The sequence below is a fragment of the Mobula birostris genome, chromosome 21 (assembly GCF_030028105.1).
Source record: "Mobula birostris isolate sMobBir1 chromosome 21, sMobBir1.hap1, whole genome shotgun sequence".
In the NCBI taxonomy this organism is placed as follows: Eukaryota; Metazoa; Chordata; class Chondrichthyes; order Myliobatiformes; family Myliobatidae; genus Mobula; species Mobula birostris.
Genome location: NC_092390.1, coordinates 38,841,631 through 38,867,498, shown reverse-complemented (window position 1 = coordinate 38,867,498; position 25,868 = coordinate 38,841,631). Strand labels below are relative to the sequence as shown.

At 40.6% G+C, this 25,868-nt stretch overlaps 1 protein-coding gene across 1 annotated transcript in view; it reads right to left on the bottom strand.

The window, feature by feature from the left end:
- The window catches only part of ide (insulin-degrading enzyme), a 113,004-nt gene extending 88,851 nt beyond the window's left edge, over positions 1-24,153 (bottom strand). The window contains exons 1-4 of the mRNA XM_072239340.1: positions 23,938-24,153; positions 16,285-16,469; positions 10,415-10,622; positions 9,189-9,358 (exon numbers count right to left, since the gene is read on the bottom strand). Coding sequence (XP_072095441.1) covers positions 9,189-9,358; positions 10,415-10,622; positions 16,285-16,444 — 538 coding nt within the window. The 5' untranslated portion in view covers positions 16,445-16,469; positions 23,938-24,153. The remainder of the gene's footprint in view (positions 1-9,188; positions 9,359-10,414; positions 10,623-16,284; positions 16,470-23,937) is intronic.
- Positions 24,154-25,868: the final 1,715 nt, after the last annotated feature.

Here is a 25,868-nt window from a genome sequence, read left to right as displayed (position 1 = left end):
AGTAGGAGGAAGGAAGTGCCAAGGCTTAGACTGGAAATTCCCAAGTATGGGGTTAACTTGCTCTAGTCACAGCCAATTGTGACGTGACCAAAGGATAAGCAAGGGACTGAATCTTAGAAGCAGAGATGGGATGTGGCTGTCATCAGCTAAGCCAGCATTTGTTGCCCATCTGTAGTTGCCCTTAAGGTGGTGATGAGCTGCTTTCATGAATCACTGCAGTTCCTGAGGTGTAAGTACACCTACAGTACTATTAGGGAGGGAATTCCATTTTGACCCTGTGAAAATATGTAACTTATGAATGAATTTTTCATTGTTCAATTTACATCACCTATTTCAAAGTTTAGAAGTTCAATATAAATTTCTCTAAGTACATATGTCACCATACATAACCCAGTGATTTATTTTCTTGCAGGCATACCCACTAATAGAATCAATGAAAGACCACACCAAAGTGTGCAAAAGACAAAATGTACGAATATGAAAAGAAATAATAATAATAAAGAGTCCTTGAAAGTGAGTTGTGGGAACATTTCCAATGATGGGCCAAGTAAAGTTGAGTACAAAGACAGTATATCCTGGGTGGTGGGTGTCCCTGATGATGGATGCTGCTTTCCCCTGATAATGATTTGTGTAGATGTGCTCAGTGGTGGAAAGGGCCATACCAACTACTTTTTATAGGATTTTCCATTTAAGGCCATTGGTGTTTCCATACCAGGCCGTGATGCAGCCAGTCAAGAAACTCTCCATTACACACCTATAGAAGTTTGTCAAAGTTTTAGATGTCATGCCAAATCTTCGCAAACTCCTAACAAAGTAGAGGCACAGCCATGTTTTTTTTTCATAATTGCACTTACTTGCTGGGCACAGGGCAGGCCCTCTGAAATATTAACACTGAGGAATTTAAAGTTGCTGACCCTCTCCACCTCTGAGGACTGGCTCATGGACCTCTTCCTGAAGTCAATAACCAGCTCCTTGATCTTGCTGATATTGACTAAGAGTTTGTTATGGCACACCTCAGCAAGATTTTCAATCTTCCTCCTATATGCTGATGATACCACCTTTGATGTGGCATTAGCCTTGTGCTTAGCCATTCAGTCATAAGTGTACAGCAAGTAGAGCAGAGGGCTAAGCACACAGCCTTATGGTGCACTTACGCTGTTGGAGAACATGGAGATTTTGGTGCCATTCCAAACTGACTGGGGTCTGCAAGTGAGAAAAATCGAGCATCAAATTGCACAAGGAGATATTGAGGCTGAGGTCTTGAAGCTCATTGATTAGTTTTGAGCGGATAATGGTATTGAATGCTGAACTGTAGTCGATAAACAGCATTCTGATGTATGCATGTTTGCTGTCCAGATGTTCCAAGGTTGAGTGGAACTGTACCTGTTGGCAACCTGCTGCTCCAGTTGGCAAATTGGAGTGGATTCAGGTTGCAGGCAGGGCAGGGGTTGAAACACTTAATCACTATGGATGAAAGTGCTACCGGATGATAATCATTAAGGCAGGTTACCACATTCTTCTTAGGCACCAATCTAATTGAAGAAGGTGGATATCTCAAACTGCTGAAGTGAGAGGTTAAAGATCTCACAGAACATTTCAGCCAGTTGATCAGCACTGGCCCTCGGTAATTGGTCAGGTACCTTATCTGGGCTGGATGCTTTTCGTGGGTTCACCTTCCCAAAGGTTACTCACACGTCAGCCTCAGAGACTGAAATCATAAAATCATCGGGGGATGTAAGAGAGTTTGCGATGGATTGTCCATGTCTTGACAGTCAAAGAGAGCACAGAAGGCACTGAGTTCATCTGGAACTCATGTCACTTGATATAACTTTATAAGAGGTGATATTATTCAAGCCCTGCCACAACTATTTCTGACTGTTGTGCAAACTATTGTCTTTATAACGTTGATTACTCATTGGGATATAAATAATTTCTCATAGCCTGTTTGTTGCAAGATAACATTACTTATTTCTCTATGAAGAATCATCTGCAATGACAACTTGTAGAGCAAAACACAGCTGATGCCAGAAATCTGAAATAAAAACTAAAATTAATGAAGAAACTCAGATTCGGCAAGATGTGACAAATTGAGCATCTGCAGCATTTTTTTTTTGTTTTTAATTTCAGAATCAATAAATCATTCTACAACGACCTTAATTTAGTACTTGTATACTATGTTCCCTGCGCACATGTTTTTCAACCAGTGCACAAAGGCAGTTAATGTGCGCACAAAGGGTTAGTTACCTAAATTAATGTAGTAATTAATAATTATACTTATTGAAAATAATCTTTTAGCTAACTGTTTCTGTTAACTAGTTAGTCGGTTTTTCAAATACCACAATGCACGTCACTAATTTACGTCACCTCACCTTTCCTGTTCCGGTTTGTACAGCTGCATCACGGCGGCAGCCATGTTTGGCGGACAGTGTTCATATCGTAAAGTTTACAAAGATCTGTTTCAAATCCTGTAGATGGCGTACTAAGTTTTTATTGAAAAAATATTGATTCATTATGTCGAATTCAAAAGAAGCAAAGGGCGTGAAGTGCAAAAGAACTGCAAATTTGTTTAAAGTTTAATGGCTTAACATAATAGTAGAAACTGCTACACCACAAGCTCCTGAGGTCATGAATGTTCAGCTACAAGAAATACTTATGTATGATACAGAAACTGGAGTTACCTGTTTGTATTGACATGATGCGAAAGTTGCTGGAGAATTTGCTAGTGGAAAGAAGTGGGATGATATTTGGAAACTTGACTTTTTGAAGCGTCATTTGGCAAGTAATTCGTATTTGGACGGTGTACAAAAGCTCAGGCAACAGAACCCGTCATTACCCGTTACAGGATTGCTAAGCTAGTTATGGTTGAGTGCAGATGAGCAAGAGTGAAAACGATCAAACCCAGAGGAGATCGAAGTTCTAAGAGGAGAAGAAAGGTTTCCTGAAGATGAGGTACAAGAATGGTCAGCTTTTGATTTCTCTGCAACTGCAGATTGTGACTTCACATTTGGCAATGAACAAGTTATAAGAGCATAAGAAAAAGGAGCAGGAGTCGGCCATCTGGCCCATCGAGTTTGCTCCACCATTCAATAAGATCGTGGGTAATCTGGCCATGGACTCATCTCCTCTGTCACAACCACAGATTCGGCAGCGCAGTAGATATAGCAATTGCGCTTGTGAATTTGCACGTGTCAGGTAATTATTATTTCATCATGATAGTATTAATGTCTTATGTCTAAAATATCATGATTTTCTAGCTGAAAATACTGTAATAGTTAGTTTAATGATTTCAATTTTTCCGTGCAAGAAAAAATTAAATCCAAACTGATTTCAAACTTTGCTCAAATGGTGGCATTTGTACTTCAAAATGAACAGTACTGCGACCTTGCACAGTTGATGGACATTGGAGGAACCTTTCTTGCGTCTAGTGCAGACTGTGAGCGAGGTTTTAGCCTAATAAATCAACTCAAGAACAAGCTAAGAAACCGTTTAGGTGAATGTCATTTGGATATGTTAATGAGAATTAAAAGCTATCAATTGGATGGAAGTTCTATTAGTCTAGACAGAGTTTACAAAGAATGGGTAAATGCCAAAGACAGGAGAGAGAAAAAAATAACTGAGTGACTTAAATATGTAACACACACAAAAAATGCTTCTGGAACACAGCAGGCCAGGCAGCACCTATAGGAAGAGGTACAGTCGATGTTTCGGGCCGAGACCCTTCATCAACTGAAAGCAACTGAACCAAAGGGTCTTGGCCCGAAACGTCAACTGCATCTCTTCCTATAGATGCTGCCTGGCTTGCTGTGTTCCACCAGCATTTTTTGTGTGTGTTGCTTGAATTTCCAGCTTCTGCAGATTTCCTCGTGTCTGCGGATTTAAATATGTATGTTATTTTGTTGTTATTCTGTGCAGTTTTATGTCAAATATTTTGTAAACCTACATAAACTGTGCCATGTGTGCATTCAGTTCACACATACTTTTGTCACAGGAAAAAAATTTGCATAACATAAGATTTTTGCGTACACTGTTGACTAAACATTAGAGAGAACATAGCTTGTATAATTTACTATTTGCCAGTTAACTTGCTCAGCTGATGACTAAATGGATGCTCGACAGCTGTGGCAGGGCTTGAACCTCCAACAAAGCAAACCTAGGTGACATAAGTAACAATATGGTTTTACTCCCAGATGACCTCTGCCTTTTATGCTCATTTTGACCGATAAAAACATGGAGACATCTTCACAAACTACCACACCCCTCAACAACTCTGATTTCAGTCTCCGAGGCCATCGTCAGAGCACCCTTCAGGAGTGTGAACCCACCAAAACACCTGGCCAAGATGGTGTAGCTAGCTGAGTACTGAAGACCTGTGCTAATCAACTGGCTGGAGTGGAGTGTTTACTGACCTCTCACTTCAGCAGTCTGAGGTACCCACCTGATTTAAACAGGTTTCAGTCATATCGGTGCCCAAGAAAGTGGCAACCTGCCTCAGTAACCTTAGTGATGAAGTGCTTTGAGAGGTTGTTATGAAGCATATCAACTCCTGCCTGAGGACTGACCTGGATCCACTCCCATTTGACTACTGTCACAAAAGGTCATCAGCAAATGCCATTTTAATGGATCTCCACTCAGCTCAGAAACATCTCAGTGAATCTCAGAAACATCTTCTCAGTGAAGACACATACATCAGGATGCTCTTCATTGACAACAGAATTTAACACTATCACCCCCTCAAAACTAGTTAATAAGCTCCAAGACCTTGGCCACTATACCTACTTGTGCAATTGGATTCTCATTTTCCCCAGATGCAGATTCCAGTCAGTGAGGATTGGAAACATCTCCTCCACAATCACAGGTGCACCACAAGGCACCTGTGATGCACCTGTTCCACTTGCTTTAAACTTATAACTGTGAGGCTAAGTACAGCTCCAATGCCATATTCAAGTTTGCTGACAACAACACTGTTGTTGAACAAAACAAGATGGTGACGAATAAGTCAATAGGAAAGTTGTCGTTTAAAGTTAAATTGGACAACTATATGGACAGGAAAGGAATGGAGGGTTATGGGGTGAGTGTAGGTCAGTGGGACTAGGTGAGAATAAGAGTTCGGCATGGACTAGAAGGGCTGAGATGGCCTGTTTCCATGCTGTAGTTGTTATACTGTTATATGGATTGAAAATCCACACAACAAACTCTCACTTAACACCAGCAAAACAAAGAGCTGATTATTGACTGTAGGAGGGAGAAGTCTGTAGTCCATCAGCCATTGTTCATTCGAGTGGTGAAGACAGTCAGTAACTTTAAATTCCTGGACGTTATCCTATCAGAGGATCCATCCTGAGACAAGCACATGAAATGCCATTTCAAAGAAAGCACAGCAGCTCTTCTACTTTCTTACTGTTTGCACAGTTTAAGCATGTCATCTAAATCTCTGACGCATAGTAGAGAGTATCCTGTCTGGTTGCATCACAATCTGGTATGGAAACACCAGGGCCCAAGATAGAAAAGCCTATAAAAAGTGACAGATACAGGAAAAGCCCTCCACACCATTGAGCACACCTACAAAGGGCACTGCCTTAAAAAAGCAGCGTCAACCATCAAGGACCCGCACCATCCAGGCCATGCCATGCTCTCTTCTTGCTCCTACCATCATGAACGAGGTACAGGAGCTTTAGGTCTCATACCACCAGGTTCAGAAACAATAATCTACAATCATCAGAATACTGAACCAGCATGGACATCTTTACTCACAACACTGAACTGGTCATTGAACACAAACTTTTGTCTCACTTTCAAGGGCCCTAGAACTCATATTCCCAATTTTATTTATTTCTCTTATTTCTTTATTATTACCTGTTTCTTTTTCTATTTGCATGACTTGTCAGCTTTTGTGTGTAGTTTTCCATTGAGTCTATTGCATTTTGTTCTACAGTGAATGTCTGCAAGAAAATAAATCTCAGAGCACTATTTGGTGATGCGCTTTGATAATAAGTGAACTTTGAAATGTGATTTTTGTTCAAAAGTAACGTTCACTCACTCCTAGCAGTTATCTGAGCTTTCTTCCAAGGGTCAGTGTACAACCTATTTTGATTAGGAGAAAGCTAATGCAGCAAAAGACAATTTATAGGTCTACATTTAGAAATTAAAAAACTAATTTCTGTATTACCCATGTCATTTGTTTGATAAATAACATGACGAAGCGGCAGATGGGATATTGGCCTTCACTGGTCAGGGCATTGACTAGAAGAACAAGGAGCTCCAACTTTATAAAATATTAGTCATAACTCAGCCAGTCACCATGGAAGGACATGATAGCATTGGAGATGGTGCAGTGGATGTTGCCTAGAATGGACCAGTTATGAAGAGAGTTCAAATTACCAGCAAATAAACTACACATGCTGACTCAGTGGATTAGCCATTCTAAATTAAATCATATCATATTCATTAAACACCTGGATGAGAGCTTAAACCCATTCATGTTATTTTGAAATTATCTGCTGCATAAAGGCTCAAAAGAAAACATTATTCAGGTGAATTTATTTTAAACTGGATTACATCTCAGACAAATGTCAAATACAAATCAAACTGCATCACCCATAGCGATGACTCAAACGGCACACAATCAGGACTTCAGAATAAGTGGTTAAGTATATTACTAATATTGTAAATGAGGTATTACTAATTTTGATCTTGAATGCAGCTCTTATTAATTCAAACTAAAATACCACAGCAATTGGTTTCATCATTAGACACAAGCAGAAGGCAAATAACTCATAACATATAAATTTTAAAATATGCAAGTTTTATTTTAGTAGCAGAGTTGCTCTCCTGTGACTTGGTCACGTGGCCGATCAATTATAAGGGATGAACGTGATTGACGTATGGTAAGCAATATTTGTCATACTCCCAAGAAAAATCACTAATCTTACTGAACAGACCAGCAAGTTCAGGGAATTAGAGTACTCCCAAATTACTTTCTTATGTTCCTTACACTCTTCGCAGATTTTAATAAGAACTTTCAAATTAATTACATAAGCAGATTGTGTTGAACTTAACAGGACAACTTAAAAAGCTTCTGCATACAGTGGCATGCAAAAGTTTGGGCAACCCTGGTCAAAATTTCTGTTACTGTGAATAGTTAAGGAGTAGAAGATGAACTGATCTCCAAAAGTCATAAAGTTAAAGATGAAACATTCTTTTCAACATCTTAAGCACGATTAGTGTATTATTTTTGTTTTGTACAATTTTAGAGTGAAAAAAAGGAACACCATGCAAAAGTTTGGGCACCCTAAGAGATTTGAGCTCTCAGATAACTTTTACCAAGGTCTCAGACCTTAATTAGCATGTTAGGGCTATGGCTTGTTCACAGTCACCGTTAGGAAAGGGCAGGTGATGCAAATTTCAAAGCTTTATAAATACTCTGACTCCTCAAACCTTGTCCCAACAATCAGCAGCCATGGGCTCCTCTAAGCAGCTGCCTAGCACTCTGAAAATTAAAATAAATAATGCCCACAAAGCAGGAGAAGGCTATAAGAAGATAAAGTGTTTTCAGGTAGCCGTTTCCTCAGTTCCCAATGTAATTAAGAAATGGCAGTTAACAGGAACGGTGGAGGTCAAGCTGAGGTCTGGAAGACCAAGAAAACTTTCCGAGAGAACTGTTCATAGGATTGCTAGAAAGGCAAATCAAAACCCCCGTTTGACTGCAAAAGACCTTCAGGAAGATTTAGCAGATTCTGGAGTGGTGGTGCATTGTTCTACTGTGCAATGACACCTACACAAATATGACCTTCATGGTAGAGTCATCAGAAGAAAACCTTTCCTGCGTCCTCACCACAAAATTTATCAGAAGTTTGCAAAGGAACACCTAAACAAGCCTGATGCATTTTGGAAACAAGTCCCATGGACTGATGAAATTAAAACAGAACGTTTTGGCCGCAATGAGCAAAAGTATGTTTGGAGAAAAATGGGTGCAGAATTTCATGAAAAGAACACCTCTCCAACTGTTAAGCACAGGGGTGGATCGATCACGCTTTGGGCTTGTGTTGCAGCCAGCGGCACGGGGAACATTTCACCAGTAGAGGGAAGAATGAATTCAATTTAATACCAGCAAGTTCTGGAGGCAAACATCACACCGTCTGTAAAAAAGCTGAGGATGAAAAGAGGATGACTTCTACAACAGCATAATGATCCTAAACACACCTCAAAATCAAGAGGCACAAGCTGAAGGTTTTGCCATGGCCCTCACAGTCCCCCGACCTAAAGATCATCAAAAATCTGTGGATAGACCTCAGAAGAGCAGTGGATGCAAGACAGCCCAAGAGTCTCACAGAACTGGAAGCCTTTTGCAAGGAAGAATGGGCGAAAATCCCCCAAACAAGAATTGAAAGACTCTTAGCTGGCTACAGAAAGCGTTTACAAGCTATGATACTTGCCAAAGGGGGTGTTATTAAGTACTGACCATGCAGGGTGCTCAAACTTTTGCTTCAGGCCCTTTTCCTTTTTTGTTATTTTGAAACTGTAAAAGATGGAAATAAAAAAGTAATCTTGCTTAAAATATTAAAGAAATGCGTCATCTTTAACTTTATGCCTTTTGGAAATCAGGTCATCTTTTACTCGCTTAGCTATTCACAGTAACAGAAATTTTGACCGGGGTGCCCAGACTTTCGCATGTCACTGTACCTCAGTGCAGCAGCCATTCTTGTCCTGTGACAGAAATAATTAGCAAAAAATGAATGCTTAGGACATCACATTCTTGCCATGAGTTGTCATCAGCTAACATAAGGACAAATACAGGTATTTAATGCAATAATTATTGAATAATGGAAATAAAACCATAGCTTTTCCCCCCAAATAAGTGACATTATTGCAAAATCACTGCAGTAGAAATCAATTACCAATATTGCCCATTTCCACCGCACTGAATGCTTATTTTTTTTTAAAAAAGAGCTGTTGGGAACTCATTTTTTTAAAAGTTATTACCATTCACCACTCAATGAAGTTTTTAAAACATAATTTTGATACAACATAATGAGTCATGAACTGGATAATGAACTATCTTTGGATAATGCCTGGCTGTCATGTTTTTTTTTCCTTATACTGTGCAACTGCACAATTTTGCTCACGTGATGTTATCCAACAACTTCAGGGCAATACATATTATTCAAGAAGGAGGCTATAAAAACACTGACCTGTTCCAAAAGAATTAAATCGATGTTCTGGGTTGCCTGTAGATTTCTCCAACTGGAACAGCCTCCAGGCATCATTCATTAGATTTTTCTCATGCTCTGAGTCAACAGCATTGACTTCTCTGTCTTTACAGCTTGCGTCAAATAAAGGGCAAAGGAAAAATTGGGCAAACCTAAAATAAAATAATTAGAGTAAAAAGAGCAATACTTCAAATTCATTAGAATATTATACAACATATTTAGAAATTGATTTATGATATTTTGAAGTTTATTAACCATCAGCTTTACCTTGTGTTATTTTGCTCCTCTACCAACATGGGAACGCTGCTTAATAAAGCAACAAGTACAAAGCTGGGGGCCAACTGGCACTTCGTAGCTTGCACAAAATCATTTTGCATCAATCCCATTCCAAAAATCTCGGATTGCCATAGCAGTAAAAGGAGTGGAGTTATGATGCAAAACTGCTTTGTCATGGTTGATGTTGGATTTCTTGAGTCTGTTGGTCAGAACTCAACCACAAGAAGCACAAAATACTCCTATCTACGCTTGGCTAAGAATGTGGAAAAGCTTTTAAGTTTACCTGCCAGAATTGTTTGTTTTTCCAACCACATTACTCAAGATGTTAATTGGGTTTTAATGACCAAAACCTTAATGGATAAGGGTGGTGGTAAATATCTAAAAGCTGGCACTGTCCTTAAAAGTAAAGGAGAGATGGGTACTTTTATTGGATAATGGCAAATAGCAGAGGCCATGCCAACAGACATCACTATTTCTCACAACATGATGGAAGGACAGTCATCAATGAAACAATCAAACCTGATTGACTTTGAGGGATTCATGCAAGTATGGTAATATCCAGAAGGATTTTATCCCTAATTTGCATTTATTTATACTGACTTACTTCATGCTTTACTGGATCAAATGTTGTCTTGATACCAAGAATAGTCATTTTCTTCTCATCTCTGTAGGGAACTCAGCTCTTTACACAAAACTACACAAAAATAGAACCAGGAAATCCTGCAAAACTGAAGCTTAGAATGTGAGTATACAAGGTGAAGCTAACTCCAGGTTTATAAATATATGCCCATCCTGCAAGCGATCCCATACAGAAACAGATCACCTCTTCTAAAGCTTTCTGGCATCATAATGCAAAAAACCTGGGACACAATGCATGAGAATAATGAATAGAAATAAAGCAGCTTTAAATTCATTATTATACCATTATTTACCTGTTAAGTGCACCCTCCAAATGCTCATTTGATACATCAAAATAGAAATTGGTATGTTCTCCACTGGTGAATGCATTAGAGCTCCCTGCATGTTCACTGAGAAATTGATTATATTCATTCTCCTTTGGATACTTTTCTGTTCCCAAAAAAAGCATATGTTCACAGAAGTGGGCTAGGCCTGGTATTTCTTTGGGATCTGCCAAAGAGCCTGCAAATTAAAATGGAAAGTGAAAATATGTTGAAACTTCTGCATAATCCCGATAAATTTTCCCTCACCCTATTAAAAAAAATTATAATCTATTTTCTTTCCAAAATAAATACACAGTAAGAAACATGCATATGGGATGCCATTACTAGTTAGCAAGTTGCTGCTTCTCTTAAAGAAATATATAATAGAAATTTCACGAACATTAGAACATAAACTACTGATCTGTAGCAAATTTGCTGCGCTAACAATATTTCTCTTCAAAGTTACAAAAAAGTCACATCAGCTGAATAGCTTGTGATCTTTGTTTTAAAAAAGATTAAATGAGTAAACTCAAACAATGATAAGCTTAATCAATATTGTACAAAATATAATTTCCACCTCACTCTCCCCAAGCCCCATCATCCCTAGACTGTTTAATATAACAACAGAATGTCCGCAAAACAATAAATTGCAGCAGTTTAAAATATAGAGAGGTTATCAACAATTTATGTTGAATAGTAGAAAAGGCATCATGGGGTTTATTCTGTGGAGATCAAACTACCCATGCTAACTCAAGTGCAGGTGAAAAATTCAAATCCTGTCACTTTGTAGGAAATACAAGATGAGCTCATTCTTCATACGTCTGCAAAATAATGATCACACAAAGAATGCATTATTTAAAAAGTGGATCTAAAAGATTATTTGTTCCTTTCAACTATTTAAGGAAATTAAGGAAATTATTATTCAGGAATCAAAAGGTTGAGCAAGGTGTGACCAATGTCCTGAGTTGCGTATATTTCAATGCAAGTATTGTAGGAAAGTCAGATCAACTCAGGGACATGGATCAATACTTGGAATTATGACATTGTAGCCATTAGTGAGACTTGGTTGCAGGATGGGAAGGACTTGCAGCTCAATATACCAAGTTCTGCTGTTTTAGATGTGACAGAGCAGGAGGAATTAAAAGGAAAGGGATGGCAGTACTAGTCAGGGAAAATGTCATGGCAGTGCTCAGTCAGGACAGACTGAAGAACTCATCTAGTGTGGCTTTATGGGTGGAACTGAGAAATAAGAAAGGCATGACCACATTAATGGGGCTGCATTACAGACCATCCAACAGCCCCGCAGGATTTAGAGTAACAAACTTGTAGAGAGATCACTGTTGCAAGAAACATAAGGTTGCAATAGTAACACACACAAAAAAAGCTGGTGAACGCAGCAAGCCAGGCAGCGTTTATAGGAAAGAGGTACAGTCGATGTTCCGGGCCGAGACCCTTCGTCAGGACTAACTGAAAGAAGAAATAGTAAGATTTGAAGGTGGGAGGGAGAGGGGGAGATCCGAAATGATAAGAGAAGACAGGAGGGGGAGGGATGAAGCTAAGAGCTGGAAAGTTGATTGGCAAAAGGGACATGAGGCTGGAGAAGGGAGAAGATCATGGGACAGGAGGCCTAGAGAAAGAAAGGGGGGGGGAGCCCAGAGGATGGGCAAGGAGTTATAGTGAGAGGGACAGAGTGAGGAGGAACAACACCTTATATTCCATCTGGGTAGCCTCCAACCTGATGGCATGAACACTGACTTCTCTAACTTCTGTTAATGCCCCACCTCCCCTTCGTACCCCATCCCTTATTTATTCTTTTTCTCTCTCTCTTTTTTCTCCCTTTGTCTCTCTCACTATAACTCCTTGCCCATCCTCTGGGCTCCCCTCCCCTTTCTTTCTCCCTAGGCCTCCTGTCCCAAGATCCTCTCCCTTCTCCAGCCTCAAATTCCCTTTTGCCAATCAACTTTCCAGCTCTTAGCTCCATCCCTCCCCCTCCTGTCTTTTCTTATCATTTTGGATCTCCCCTTCCCCCTCTCAAATCTCTTACTATCTCTTCTTTCAGTTAGTCCTGACGAGGGGTCTCGGCCCAAAACGTCAACTGTACCTCTTCCTATAGATGCTGCCTGGCCTGCTGCATTCACCAGCATTTTTTGTGTGTGTTGTCTGAATTTCCAGCATCTGCAGCTTTCCTCGTGTTTGAGGTTGCAATAGTAGATGATTTTAACTTTCTGCACATTGACCAGGACTGTCATACTGTAATAGGACTAGATGGGATAGAGTTCATCAAATGTGTTCAGGAAAGTTTCCTAAATCAGCACCTCCAAGTCCCAATGTGAGAGCGCGTGGTACTTTATCTCCTGTTATGGAATGAGACAGGGTAGGAGGTAGAAGTTTGTGTAAGAGAACACTTAGAAACTAACGGCATTATGATCACTAGATCCAAAGTAAATATGGAAAAGGATAGGTCTAATCCTCACGTTGAGATTCTAAATTGGAGATACGCCAATTGTGATGGTATCAGAAAAGATATGGCAAATGTGGATTGGGACAGGCTGTTTTCCTGCAAAGGTGTATTTGTTTTCAAAAGTGAAATGTTGAGGATACAAAGCTTATCTGTGCCTGCCAGAATAAAAAGTACATTTAACAGATTTAGGGAACCTTGGTTTTCATGAGATGTTCAGATCCAGGTTAAGAAGAAAAAGGTGCATAGCAGGTATAGGCAGGTAAGAACAAATGAGGTAATTACAGAATACAAGAAATGCAAGAGAACACGCAAGAAGAATATCAGGAGGACTAAAAGAAGGTATGAGGTTGTCCTAGCAGGCAGGTGAAGGAGATTTCTTAGGGAATCTACAGATATGTTAAGGATCGCAAGGGACAGAATTGGTCCTCTGCAAGGTCAGAATGGTAATCGATGCATGGATCCAAAAGAGATGCAGGGAGTGGGTAAGGTATTAAATTAAATTTTTTCATCTGTATTTACTCAGGAGACGGATGCAGAATCTACAGAAGTGAGGCAAAGCAACAACTAGGTCATGGACCCTATACAGATTATAGAGGAGGAGGTCTTTGCTGTCTTGGGGCAAAACGAGGGTGGATAAATCCCCAGGACCTGACAAGGTGCTCCCTCAAACATTGTGGAAGGCAAGTGCAGAAACTGCAGGGGACCTAACAAAGATATTTTCATCATTTTCAGCGATTGGTGAGATACTGAAGGATTGTAGGATAGCTAATGGTGTTTTGCTGTTTAAAAAAGGCTCTAAAAATTAACAAGGAAATTTGAGGCTAGTTAGCCTGACATCAGTAATGGGAAAGTTTTTGAAAGGAATTCTAAGGGACTGGACATATGAGTTTTTGCATAGACATGGACGGATTAGAGATAGTCAGCATGGCTTTACACAGATAGGTCATGACTAACCAACTTTATAGAGTTTTTCGAGGAAGTTACCAGGAAAGTTGATGAAGCCAAGGCAGCAGATGTTGCCTATGTGGACTTTAGCAAGGTTTATGACAAGGTCCCCCATGGGAGGTTGGTCAAGAAAGTTTAGTTGCTCGGCATTCAAGATGAGGTAGTAAACTGAATTAGACGATGGCTTTGTGGGAGAAGCCAGAGAGTGGTAGTAGATGATTGCCTCGCTGACTGGAGACCCAAGACTAGTGGAGTGCCACAGGGATTGGTGAAGGGTCTGTTGTTGTTGTTATCCATATCAATGATCAGGATGATAATGTAGTTAACTGGATCAGCAAATTTGTGGGTGACACCAAAATTGGGGGTGCAGTGGACAGCAAGGAAGGCTATCAGAGCTTGCAGTGGATCTGAACCAATATGAAAAATAGGCTGAAAAAATGGAAAATCAAATTTAGATTAGATTAGATTTAATGTAGACAAGTGCAACCTGTTGCACTTCAGTAGGCGCAAACATTGTAGGTCTTACACAGTGAATGGTAGGGCACTGTGGAGTGTGATAGAAAAGGTCCATAATTCATTGAAAGTGAAGGCACAGGTAGATGGAGTCATAAAGAAAGCTTATGGCACATTGGACTTCATAAATCAAGGTACTAAGCACAGGAGATGGGATGTTATGTTGAAGTTGTATAAGACATTGGTGAGGCCTAATTTGGAGTATTGTGTGCAGTTTATCACCTACCTACAGGAAAGATGAAAATAAGGTTGAAAGAGTACAGAGAAAATTTACAAGGATGCTGCTGGGACTGGAGGACCTGAGTTACAGGAAAGATTGAAAAGGTTAGAACTTTATACCTTGGAACATAGAAGATTGATAGGAAATTTGATAGAGGTATACAAAATTATGAGTAATTAGGGTAAATGCAAGCAAGCTTTTTCCATTGAGGTTAAGTGGAACTACAACTAGAGGTCATGGTTTAAGGATGAAAGGTGAAAGATTTAGGGGAACATGAAGAGAAACTTCTTACTCACAGGGTCGTGAGAGTGTGGAACAAGCTGCCAGCGCAAGTGGCGCATGCAAGCTCAAGTTCAAAGTTTCCGAGAAATTTGGATAGGTACATGGATGGTAGTGGGATAGAGGGCTAAGGTCTGGGTGCAGGTCAATGGGAGTAGGCAGTTTAAATGGCTTGGCACATACTAGATGGGCTGAATGGCCTATTTCTATACTGTAATTTTCAATGACCATTTGATTTGAAATTGGCATTGTCAGGTTGTACAATTACGTTCAGTGCCCCTGATTGGGTTAAAAGAGAACAAGGTATTACAGCCCAAAATTACTCTACTGCGCCATTTTAAAAGTGAAACAATGCCAACAAGACAGGGCTCAACTCAAAATAAAATAACTTGTTGCCCATGAAATACAAAACAAATTGTATTTTTGTAAAATAAATGAAAAATGTGAGAAATACATTGTAGCTTAAGCAGTATCTATGGAGAAAAAAATGCTGTGTTTATAAAATATTGCTCTGTTTATGCTTTGGTGTAGGACCCTTGTGAATCCTTGGGTGGGGCAGACAGAAAAACAGTCATCCCATATGTAGCTGAAGTTTCAATAAACATCAAATCCCTGTTTTTCAAATCTACAAACACAGTCAGACAGAAACTCGTCCACCCCAAGGATCCTACAGCCAAACATAAACAGAGCAATACTATATATGCTATCCGATACAATGGGAACTACACAGATCTGTCTATCGGTAACTCAAAACAACCACTTCACACTCAGATGGCCCAGCATAGAAGGGCAAACACCTCGGGAAAAGATTCAGCTGTATATCTACACTTAAAGGACAAGCGACACTCCTTTGATGATAACAATGTGTACATTTTGGACAGGGAGGACAGGTGGTTTGAAAGACGATTGAAAGAAGCCATCTTTATCAAACTGGAAAACCCATCCCTGAACAGAGGGGGTGGGGTCGACACCACCTATCAGCTATTTAAGAGTGCAGTCCTAACATCTCTACTCTCATCTCCACAACAGTTCACACCTCCATTCACGCAAAGACTAATGACTCTCTCATTACTTCTACGACTCTTAACAACCCTCATGTGATTGCTGTATCTTTAAACAACTCAGAGTTTATAAGCCGGAAAACTTCCCACCATAGATCAGAACTGTAAAAGTCTCACGGATGAGGGGCAAAACATCTTCTAGACAACACAGCAAGTCCAGTTGCCTTGATTTACTACTGCTTGAACTCCAGAAATAATGTAATAACCATCAATAATTACCATGGAGATAATAAATATAAAGAATAATGAACACAAATGCAATTTGATTGTTATAAGGAGTTTAGTTTGGTTGACAATACCATGCTTAGCAAAATGGAAAGCACAAAAATAAAACTAATTAATGTTTTCATTTAATACAGAATAAAAAAAAACTCTTTAATACCAATGTGAACATCCAGAGCCGCAGAGGATTTGTCAGTGGTGGGATCATGAATAAGTAATACACGGATGCCATTGGTGAGTTCTAATCCACGATATTCACGTTTATCCTCTGGTGATTTCACAACATTGGTCACTATTCTCTTGATGGCAGTGTTAGTCATTCTCAAGTTTCTTGTTGGCTGCAGGCTGCAAACAGGAAACAGTTCATCACAAATATTGAATTACTGCATTGTTAACTGCAGAAATAGTACTTAAAGAAAGGCAAACATAGATATATCACGAATAGTGTATCACAATAAAAATGTCATCATCAGCAGACAGATTACTTGATGCATTCCCTCCAGGACAATTTCTATTTAATTACAAAGATTTTTCATTCTATGGCAACTTTACCGAAATAACAAACCACACCAATCTGAAACATATATCGATCAATACATTGGTCCAATAATGAAAGACCACCGTGAAAGAACTACCTATAAACTAACTTTCTTTTTCCAAGTTCAAAGGGAGGACCCAATCCAATCAGACAGCATGATCTGAAACAATCAATTCAAGTTTGTGAAAGCAATATGCAATTTAACATTACAAACTTCGAGGTCCCAGACCTATTCACCAAATTGATTCCTGAGATAGAGAGGTTAAGCAGATTGGGCTATATGCTGCTGGTGCACAAGACTGAGGACTATTGCAACAAAACAAACATCATTTCTGTGCAGGTACAAGTGCCAGCAGATGCTGGAAATCTGGAGCAACACACAAAAAGCTGGAGGAATCCACCAGGTCAGGCATCAATGCAATGAAATGGACTGTTTTGGTTCAAGATCCTTCATTTAGAATTGGAGTGAAGTTTCCATTGGTTATGTTGTCTAGAACTTTAATCTTATTTAGTATGTCAGCCATTTGAGCCAGAAAATGTAAAGAAATTTCTCCATCTAGAGGATAATAAATCTTCGGAATTTTCTACTTAAGAGGGCTGTGGAAGCTTAGTCACTGCACATACTAAAATGAAAAGAGTTGATGATATTAAAGATAATCAGGGAAGGTTTTTTTTTAATTCACTCAAGAAACATGGGCTTTCCAGGCTAAGCCAACCCTTAATTAATCATCCATAATTGCCCAAAGGTGGTGGTGCTGAGCTGCCTTCTTAAACTGCTGCAATCCTGGATGTGAGAGTTGCTGTTATGGAGAAGAGTTCTTGCTTTTGACCAACAATGAAGGAACAGCGATATATACTGAAGGCAACTTTGTTAGGTACACTTGCTAATTAATGCAAATATCTAATCAGCCACTCATTGCATAAAAACATGCAGATATGGTCAAGAGGTTCCGTTGTTGTTCAGGCCAAACATCAGAATGGGGAAGAAATGTCATCTAAGTGACTTTGATAGTGGAATGATTGTTGGTGCCAGACAGGGCGGTTTGAATATCTCAGAAACTGCTGATCTCCTGGGATTTTCACGCACAACAGTCTCTAGAGCAGTGGTTCCCAAAATGGGTAATACCAATCTGCACCCCCCCCCCAGGTGTGCTGAGTTTTTAAGAGGGAGAGATAAAGATAAAGGGGACAGTGTTGGTGGGGGGGGGGGCTCAATAGCAAGGAGAGCAACTGAAGGATTACAGGCTTAATTTAAGAAATGAATTACTTATTATAAGCATTTGATCCTCAATGCCTCATAATTGATTACAATGATCTTGCTAACCCACCACTCTCTTAGACTTTGGTCAAAGCACATTAGTGGTGATGAAAAGCAATGTGACTCTTCTGTACTTAGCATATCATGAGAAATCCTGACTGAAGAAATCATGTTATTTCTGGGCCCAGCCCGCACATTATTGCTGTTCACTACTGTAGTAGTGTTAGCTAGTAGGATTCCCATACTGCAATCAAGCAACGAAGCAAATCCTGGGAATTAGGGAATGGAACTCAAAGGACAGAATCTGCCTTTTGAATGGTCTTGACCTCATTTCTCTAGTCCACGAGCCAATCGAGATATTGCTGCCCCACTTTATGTACTTTCAGACAGAGAGTCAGGTTTTCCCTAAACTATGACGGCATCATAATTTTCCTTTTTATTGATCACAGTGTTTGCAGTTGGATTTAAAATGCGATTGACAGTGGTTCCATAATGAAAATGGCAGAAGCAGACCAAATGAAAAAAAGTGTAGACAGCATAGTGTGGAGTATCTGAAATACCAGAACCATGCAGCCAAAGTATCTGTTGTGTGAAAAAAATTTTCACAAATCAGACAACGAAACCATTCAGGCTCCTTGAACATATGAACAGAATACACTGATAAATCAAACAAGAACTTGGCTTATTTTCAGTCACTTTGTGAAAACTTTCAGAAACTGAAAACACTTCAAAAACATGTTTGCCAGCAGTTCACAACAAAACAGTGGTGCCTGTGTGCTTCATACAACATTTCAATGCTTATTGCTAAATCTTGAAAGCCCCATACAATTGGAGAAGAACTGCCAGCAGTCAGGGAGGTTCAGAATATAGCTTTGCATAAGTCATTAGACCAAATAATTAAAGTGATCCCGCTCAGCATCAACTCTGTTCAAAGACAAATAGATGAAATGTCTGAAAATGTGGAAGGCACATTGTATAATATAGTTAGGTCAAAAGAATTTCCTCTGTAGTTTGCCAGGCAATTAATCTTTGCTTCCTGGTTATGTTTACTTTATAAAAGATGATAGCATAGTTCAAAAGTTGTTATTTGCAAGGGAACGAGAAACAGAAACAAAAGGGGAGTCAATATTTGGGTTGTTGAGCAATTTTTCAAATAGAAGGACATTCTGCTCACCAACACTCTTGCTTGTGCAACAGATCAAGCATCATTGACAGGGGTTATTACTTTATTTAAAAAAGCTGTACTTACTATTTACTGTGTAGTTCACAGACATCTTGTCACACAAAAACCTAAGTGATCGGCTGTACAAATCATTAAATACTGTTATCACAGCAGTAAATAAAATCAAGTCCCATGCTCTCAATTCACAGATAACCACACATTACAAAAGTGGTGTGCAGACAAGCATCTCTGAACAAACAATAACATCGAACCATGCAGAGGCATGAAGAAGCCACAACAATGCCTCTACTTTCTTACAGATTTGTGCAGATTTGGCATGACACCAAAAACTTTGGCAAACCTACAGATACAGAGAGGAAAGTAACCTAACTGGCCTTGCATGGAAACACCAATGCAACACAGATGGAAAAGGGTACAGAAGGTGGTGGATACAGCCCAGTCCATCACATCTGAAGCCCTCCCCACAATTGAGAACATTTACATGGTGCACTGCCATAAGAAAGCAACATTCATCAAAAGCACCCAACCATCCAGGCCATGCCTCATTCTCACTACTACGATTGATTAAGAACTTAGGTCCAACACCACAAGTTTACGAACAGGCATTACCCTTCAACCATAAGGCTCCTGAGCCAACATGGAAAACTTTATTCATCATTACACTGAACTGATTCCACAATCTACACTCTTACTTTCAAGGACCTTTAACAACTCAAGTTCCCAGTCTTTTGTACGTTCATGCTTCTCAGTCTTTATGTACAGCTTTACATAAAATTCTGCTGTAATTCTTTTTTGTAAATGCCTTTAGGAAAGTTAATTTCAAGGTAGTATATGGTAATGTATTAATCAATAATAAATTTAGCTTGAAATTTGAAGTCAACCTTGAAGTAATTGCAGAATAAAAATGAAGCTCAGATAAAAGATCAATCATGAATTTATTAAGTAGCAGAGCAGGCACAGGGGCCCAAATGGTCTATTTCCAATGTACAGGGTTCAAGTGAGGTAGTATCCAATTAGGTGCAATACTCCCATTCCGAATAACTCCTGACACCTATGTCTAAATTGATTTTGAATCAGGATTAGATCTCTGCTCGTGGATCACATACCCATGACAATCAATATCTCTGACACAAACTAGTTTAAGATACCCAACAGACTAATTGATTCAAAATTCAAACTACATTTATGATCAAAATACATACACAAACTACGCAATTGCAAAATAATAGCAATAATATTTATTATAATAAAGTAAATAAATAATATTGAGAGCACGATCTGTAGAGTCCTTGAAAGTGAGTCCATAGATTGTGGAATAGCTCAGTTTTGAAATGAGTGAAGTTATCCACTATGGTTCAGGAGCCTGATGACTGAAGGGTAATACTTGTTCCTGAACTTGAAGCGTGGGGCCTAAGATTCCTGTACCTCCTTCCCAACAGCAGCGGCAAGAGGAAAGCATAGCCTGGATAATGGAGATTTTCGATGAAAGCCATTGCTTTCTTATGGCAGCATTCCCTAGAGATGTGCTTAATTGTGGGGAGGGCTTTTCTTGTGATGGACTGCACTGCATTCACTACTTTCTGTTGGGTTTTATGTTCATACGTATTGGAATAATGGTGTTTCCATTCCAAACCATGATGCAACCAGACAGGATGATCTCCACTGTGCATCTACAGAAGTTTGTCAAAGTTTTAGAAGATTTGCTGAATCTGGGCAAACTTTTAAGAAAGTAGAGGCGCTGCCGTGCCTTCTTTATAATGGCACTTATGTAGTGGTGCCATGACAAATCTCTGAGACGACAACATCATGGAAGTTAAAATTCTTGACCCTCTCCACTCCTGATCCCTGACAGTTCCCAGATATTGCTCTTTTTGGCCTCAGAGTGGTGAAAAATTGCAATGAAGTTCGTTGCACCGATGAGAATAAACTACTTCCAATGAGAATAAACTATTTGAATCTAATTTTCATCGTAAGTCAATAAGAAAATGCTTAGTATTCACGATCAATGAACTTGTGCCAAAAGTGCAATGTATTACAAATTTAATGTTTCAAACAAGTACAGATGTAAGGAAATAAGATGAAGCAAGGAAAGAACAAAAAATTATTTCAATCACAGGATGGAAGGCAAAATTGACTAAACAAAAGAAATGGTAATCAAAGGCAAAATAGTGTTAACTAAGTCAACAAAGAATCAAAAAACTACAGCAAATTTAAATGACAGAATCCTTACTAAGGTCTTCTCTCCTGGCTACACGTGGTAGCTGAGAATAGACAGACAGAATGAAGACTTGACCAAAAGCTGTTTGGGATGCCAAAAAGTTCAAAATGCTTCCCCACAGGCACCATTACACCCATGGGAGTGGCCATCTTCACCATGGCAAAGAATGCATATTGACTTCGCTGGGCCATTCATGAACTTCATGTTTCTGATTGCTGTGGATGCTCATTCGAAGTGGCCTGAAGTTATACCAATGAAGGCAATCACATCAGAAAACTGTTCCTGCTCAGAGGACTATCTTCTCCAGAAATTGCTTACCAGAACAAATTGTGAGTGACAACAGACCACAATACATGTCCGAAGAGTTCAGACTATTCAGGAAGAAAAAAATGCCATCAAACATTTCAAGTCAACTCCTCACCACCCAGAAATGAATGGGTTAAGTGAAAGGTTTATCCAAACCTTCAAGAAGTCCATTAAAGCTATGGACAAGATAGAAATTTCTCTACAGCACAAGGTGGACAACTTCCTTTTTGTGTATTGGAACTCTGTTCATGCGATGACAAATCAAACACCCGCAATGCTGTTTATGAGCAGGAATCTGAGATCCCGCATAGAGCTTCTGAAACCAGATCTACGGAGGGAAGTGTAATATAAATAGTTGTCAAGTAAATCAGCAAGGAGCTTTGAGGTTGGACAGGAAGTCCTAGCACATGATTACCGAGAAGACAAGTGGGCACCTGGTAGGATAGCTACAAGAACTGGACCACTGATATACACAGATGTTGGAGATCATACATGGAGGCATCATGTGGACCAGCTACTGGATGCTCAGCCAAAGAACACACCAGAGTCAACTGCATCCGACAAGAGGGACACATTACAGCCACCGGACTTACCTCTCAGTGATGAACATGTCACCAACAGCAACGTGAGACCTGCAACAGAGAAAGCTGCCTTTGACAAGACACCTGCCAAACCTGATGCCACTCCACAGGTCCAGAGGCGCTATCCTGAAAGAAACACAGTGCCACCCAAAAGACTGAATCTTTAGTATAATGAAGTTAGTTATGGACTGTTATTGTGAAAGCATGTTTATTTGAACATGGTCTGTTTAAGGGAAATTGTATGTTTTGTTACATTAATCTAACAGGGGAGGAAGGGTAATGTATGGATCTATTTCTTTTGGTGCAATGACTTGTCAGCACTAATTACTGACTAATAACTTACACGTGCACATTAATTTGTTGCTTTCTCTGCGAAGTGAAAATACATTTCTTCTCTGTGTCCTTATTTATTTGATATGTAGTTGTACAGACACAACCCACTCCCCTTCTCCCAGTTTCACATATCACCTACTACCTTGTACTTCTTCCTCCCCTCCCCCTTCTTATTCTGACCACTTTCTTTCCAGTCCTGATGAAGGGTCTCAGCCTGAAATGTCGACTGTTTACTCTTTTCCATAGATGCTGCCTGGCCTGCTGAGTTCCTCTAGCATTTTGTATATGTTGCTTTGGATTTCCAGCATCTGCAGTGTTTCTCATTTGGACTCTCAATTTAAGTCTGATTAATAGAAACTTCTCAAAACAATATTGATAAAGTATACAAGCTTTTATCACATGAAACAGATAATGCAGAGACGCTCTTATCATAATGGAATTACGGATAAACATGTTAAGCGACGACCATGGCTCGCCTTCAGTATACTATGATTAATTAGCCTTGCGAAGGACTGACAGGTGCAATATGCCATTGAATTCCTTTTCTGCAAACTGCATGTTTCACCTCCGTTGGCCACGTGTCATTTGATCCTGTCGCTACAATGTAGAAGTAAGAGCATTTGCGTGTAGACTTGGTGGTAGTGAACTACTGTTGCTTCTCACGTAGCTCAGTTACACTGAAACAGTCCGGCGCAAAGGATGCCCGTTTTTGTGCACTTTAACACTATAAAATTTATCAGAAATGCAAGAAAACAAAGGTAATTTAAAAACACTTCCTCGGAAAGATTTGTACACTCTTAGTTCAGACTTCTGGAAGTACCCCTCTCCAGAGAGAACAATCACTACCATTCTAACCTGTTACAAGTTCAGCTCATGTTGCCCTCGGAAGACCCTTATTCCATCTGCAGCCAACCCTGATATGACCCGGTGACCAGGCACTTCCCCGCTATAGGCCCCCAGAGGCTGGTAACATATTAATGACGGTGCCTGGGTTCACGGTTACCGGCCGCACGGCGCTGCCGAGCCGTTCAACATACGCGACCCAAAGGATGACCTTCACCCCTCGGCTCATCGCTTCATGGTGGACCGCGGCCTCGAAACATCTTTTACTCTGTACTGGCCGTCGAGGTTTTGGATTGCGGGACAGCCAAGCTCGGGCGGCCGTTCTCCTCCTTCACCCTCCGCCACACTTCTCACACAAGCCAAAAGGGGCCTGCAGCCCGCACTTACCGTCCAGGCTGGCAGAAGAGCTGCAAGAGGCGCCGCACCAGCCGCATGACCGCCGCAACTGCTATTTTAACACCGCCCCAACCCTCCCCCCCCCCGACCGAGCGAGTGAGCGGGCGGATCACCGGGAACCGGCGAGGGGAAGATACCGTCGCCGCAATCTACTCACTTCAACCCCACCGGCGAGCGTCCTGCCGAGCGCAGCGGCCCTCCTTCCGTCCGCGGTTCCCCACCGCCAGCGAGTGAGCGAGCACAGCGCGCGCGGCCCAGACGACAGCAGCAGCAGTCCGGGGCGCGCTGGCCTCGCGGCTCGAGTGTAGACCGGACCGGAGCGGAGCGGGCCAGGCCTGGCCGGGCTTCCAAGTACTGCCGCGTTGGAGTAGAACCGGCCTAGGGGCGATTTATCACCTCGTGTGTGACATCACAGTCTAATACCACACTGCCCGTGCTGATGTCATTTCCATGGAACCTTTGTTCCACTCCCAGGGAGTTCACGGTCAGCATCGCCAGTGCAGGTTCCTTCCCCACCACCCCGCTTGGCATTGGCCTCATAGTGATTGTCCATGTACCCGCAGGGAAAGCAAAACTTTGCACTTGAGCCAACCCCTGCTGTCTCCTGGTTCTTTTCAAACCATTGCCCTGGGCAGTTGAAAGTGGCTAGCAGTTAAGGACAGGACCTGGGACGTTGCAAACCAGATACAGATTGAAGAATGAGGCAGGGATAAAATCTGGGGAGGAGAATTACGGTAACAACAGTCTCTGTTCCATGATAGTGTAAACACCCTATCTAATCCTTCAAGATTGTTTAAAGGAGAACAAAATTGTTGTTACTCCAGATCAGATGCAGCACAAAAAAAACATAAAAAGAATTAAAAACACAATAAATAACAATAATAATAAAAATCACAATAAATATACAGTAAATACATAAGATAGCTTATCATAATCATCATCAGCAGCAGCAACCACTCATGATTTTTGATTATGATTCTTCTCCAGTTCGTTGATCTGGTCACTTGTGGGTCTTGAGATGACTGAAGAGGCTGATCCATGATCCTCAAGACCTATCACAGTGTTGGCAGGTGTGGGTCATTGAAGTGGTGGTGGATGTAGCTGGTTGGGCCTACCCCAGTCTCTCCTGACAGTGAAGCCACTTAGTGTCAGCAGCACAGTGGAGGTATTCTTCAGCTACGGAGTCCCCTCATAGACAGTCTTTCTCCAGCGGCTCCTATCCTGTGATAATTTCTCCCATCCATTCAGATTGATGTGGCACTTCCTCAGGTGGGTCTTGATATTGCCCTTGAACTGCTTTTTCTGTTCTCCTTGAGTTGGCCAAACAGGAGTTGTTTAGGGAGGTGGGAATCTGGCATACGGATGATGTGGCTGACCCATTGCAATTGGTGTTGAGTCACGATTGTAGCTACGGAGTTAATGTTAGCTTCCTCCAGGATGCTGGAGCTAGTATGCCTGTTCTTCTAGCTATGTTATGGCTGATACACATAGATTGTTTGTATGTCCATAAAGTGATGCTAGGCATAAGGTGACTGACAGCAAATTATAAAGTAAAGGTGGTTGGGGGTGTAGAGTGGTAGGCCAGTGACTAGTGGTGTTCCACGAAGGTTGACATTGGGTCTGCTACTTTTCACATTCTATGTTAATGATCTAGATCATGGCCAAGTTTGTACATGATACAAAGGTAGATAGAAGGAGAGGCAGTGTCGAAGCAGGGAGTCTGCAAAATTACTTCAAATTTCAAAGCACATTTATTATCAAAGTGCATATACACTGGAGGCTGTGGTAGAACAAAGGACCCTACGGAAAATCCTGGCAATTCTGCACAATGTTTCTCACCCTCTGCGTGCCACCTTGACTGAACAGAGGAGCACTTTTAGTAATAGACTAAGACAACTGCGCTGCTCCAAAGAGTGCTATATGAGGTCATTCTTACCCTCGGCTATTAGACTCTATAATGAGTCAACCTATAGCCGGGGAAGTGATGATCCCCTCCTGTTAGACTATGGTAACTTATTTTTTATTCTTTCTACTTCTCTTCTAATATTTCTATCTGTGCACATGTTATGCTACTGTGACACTGCAATT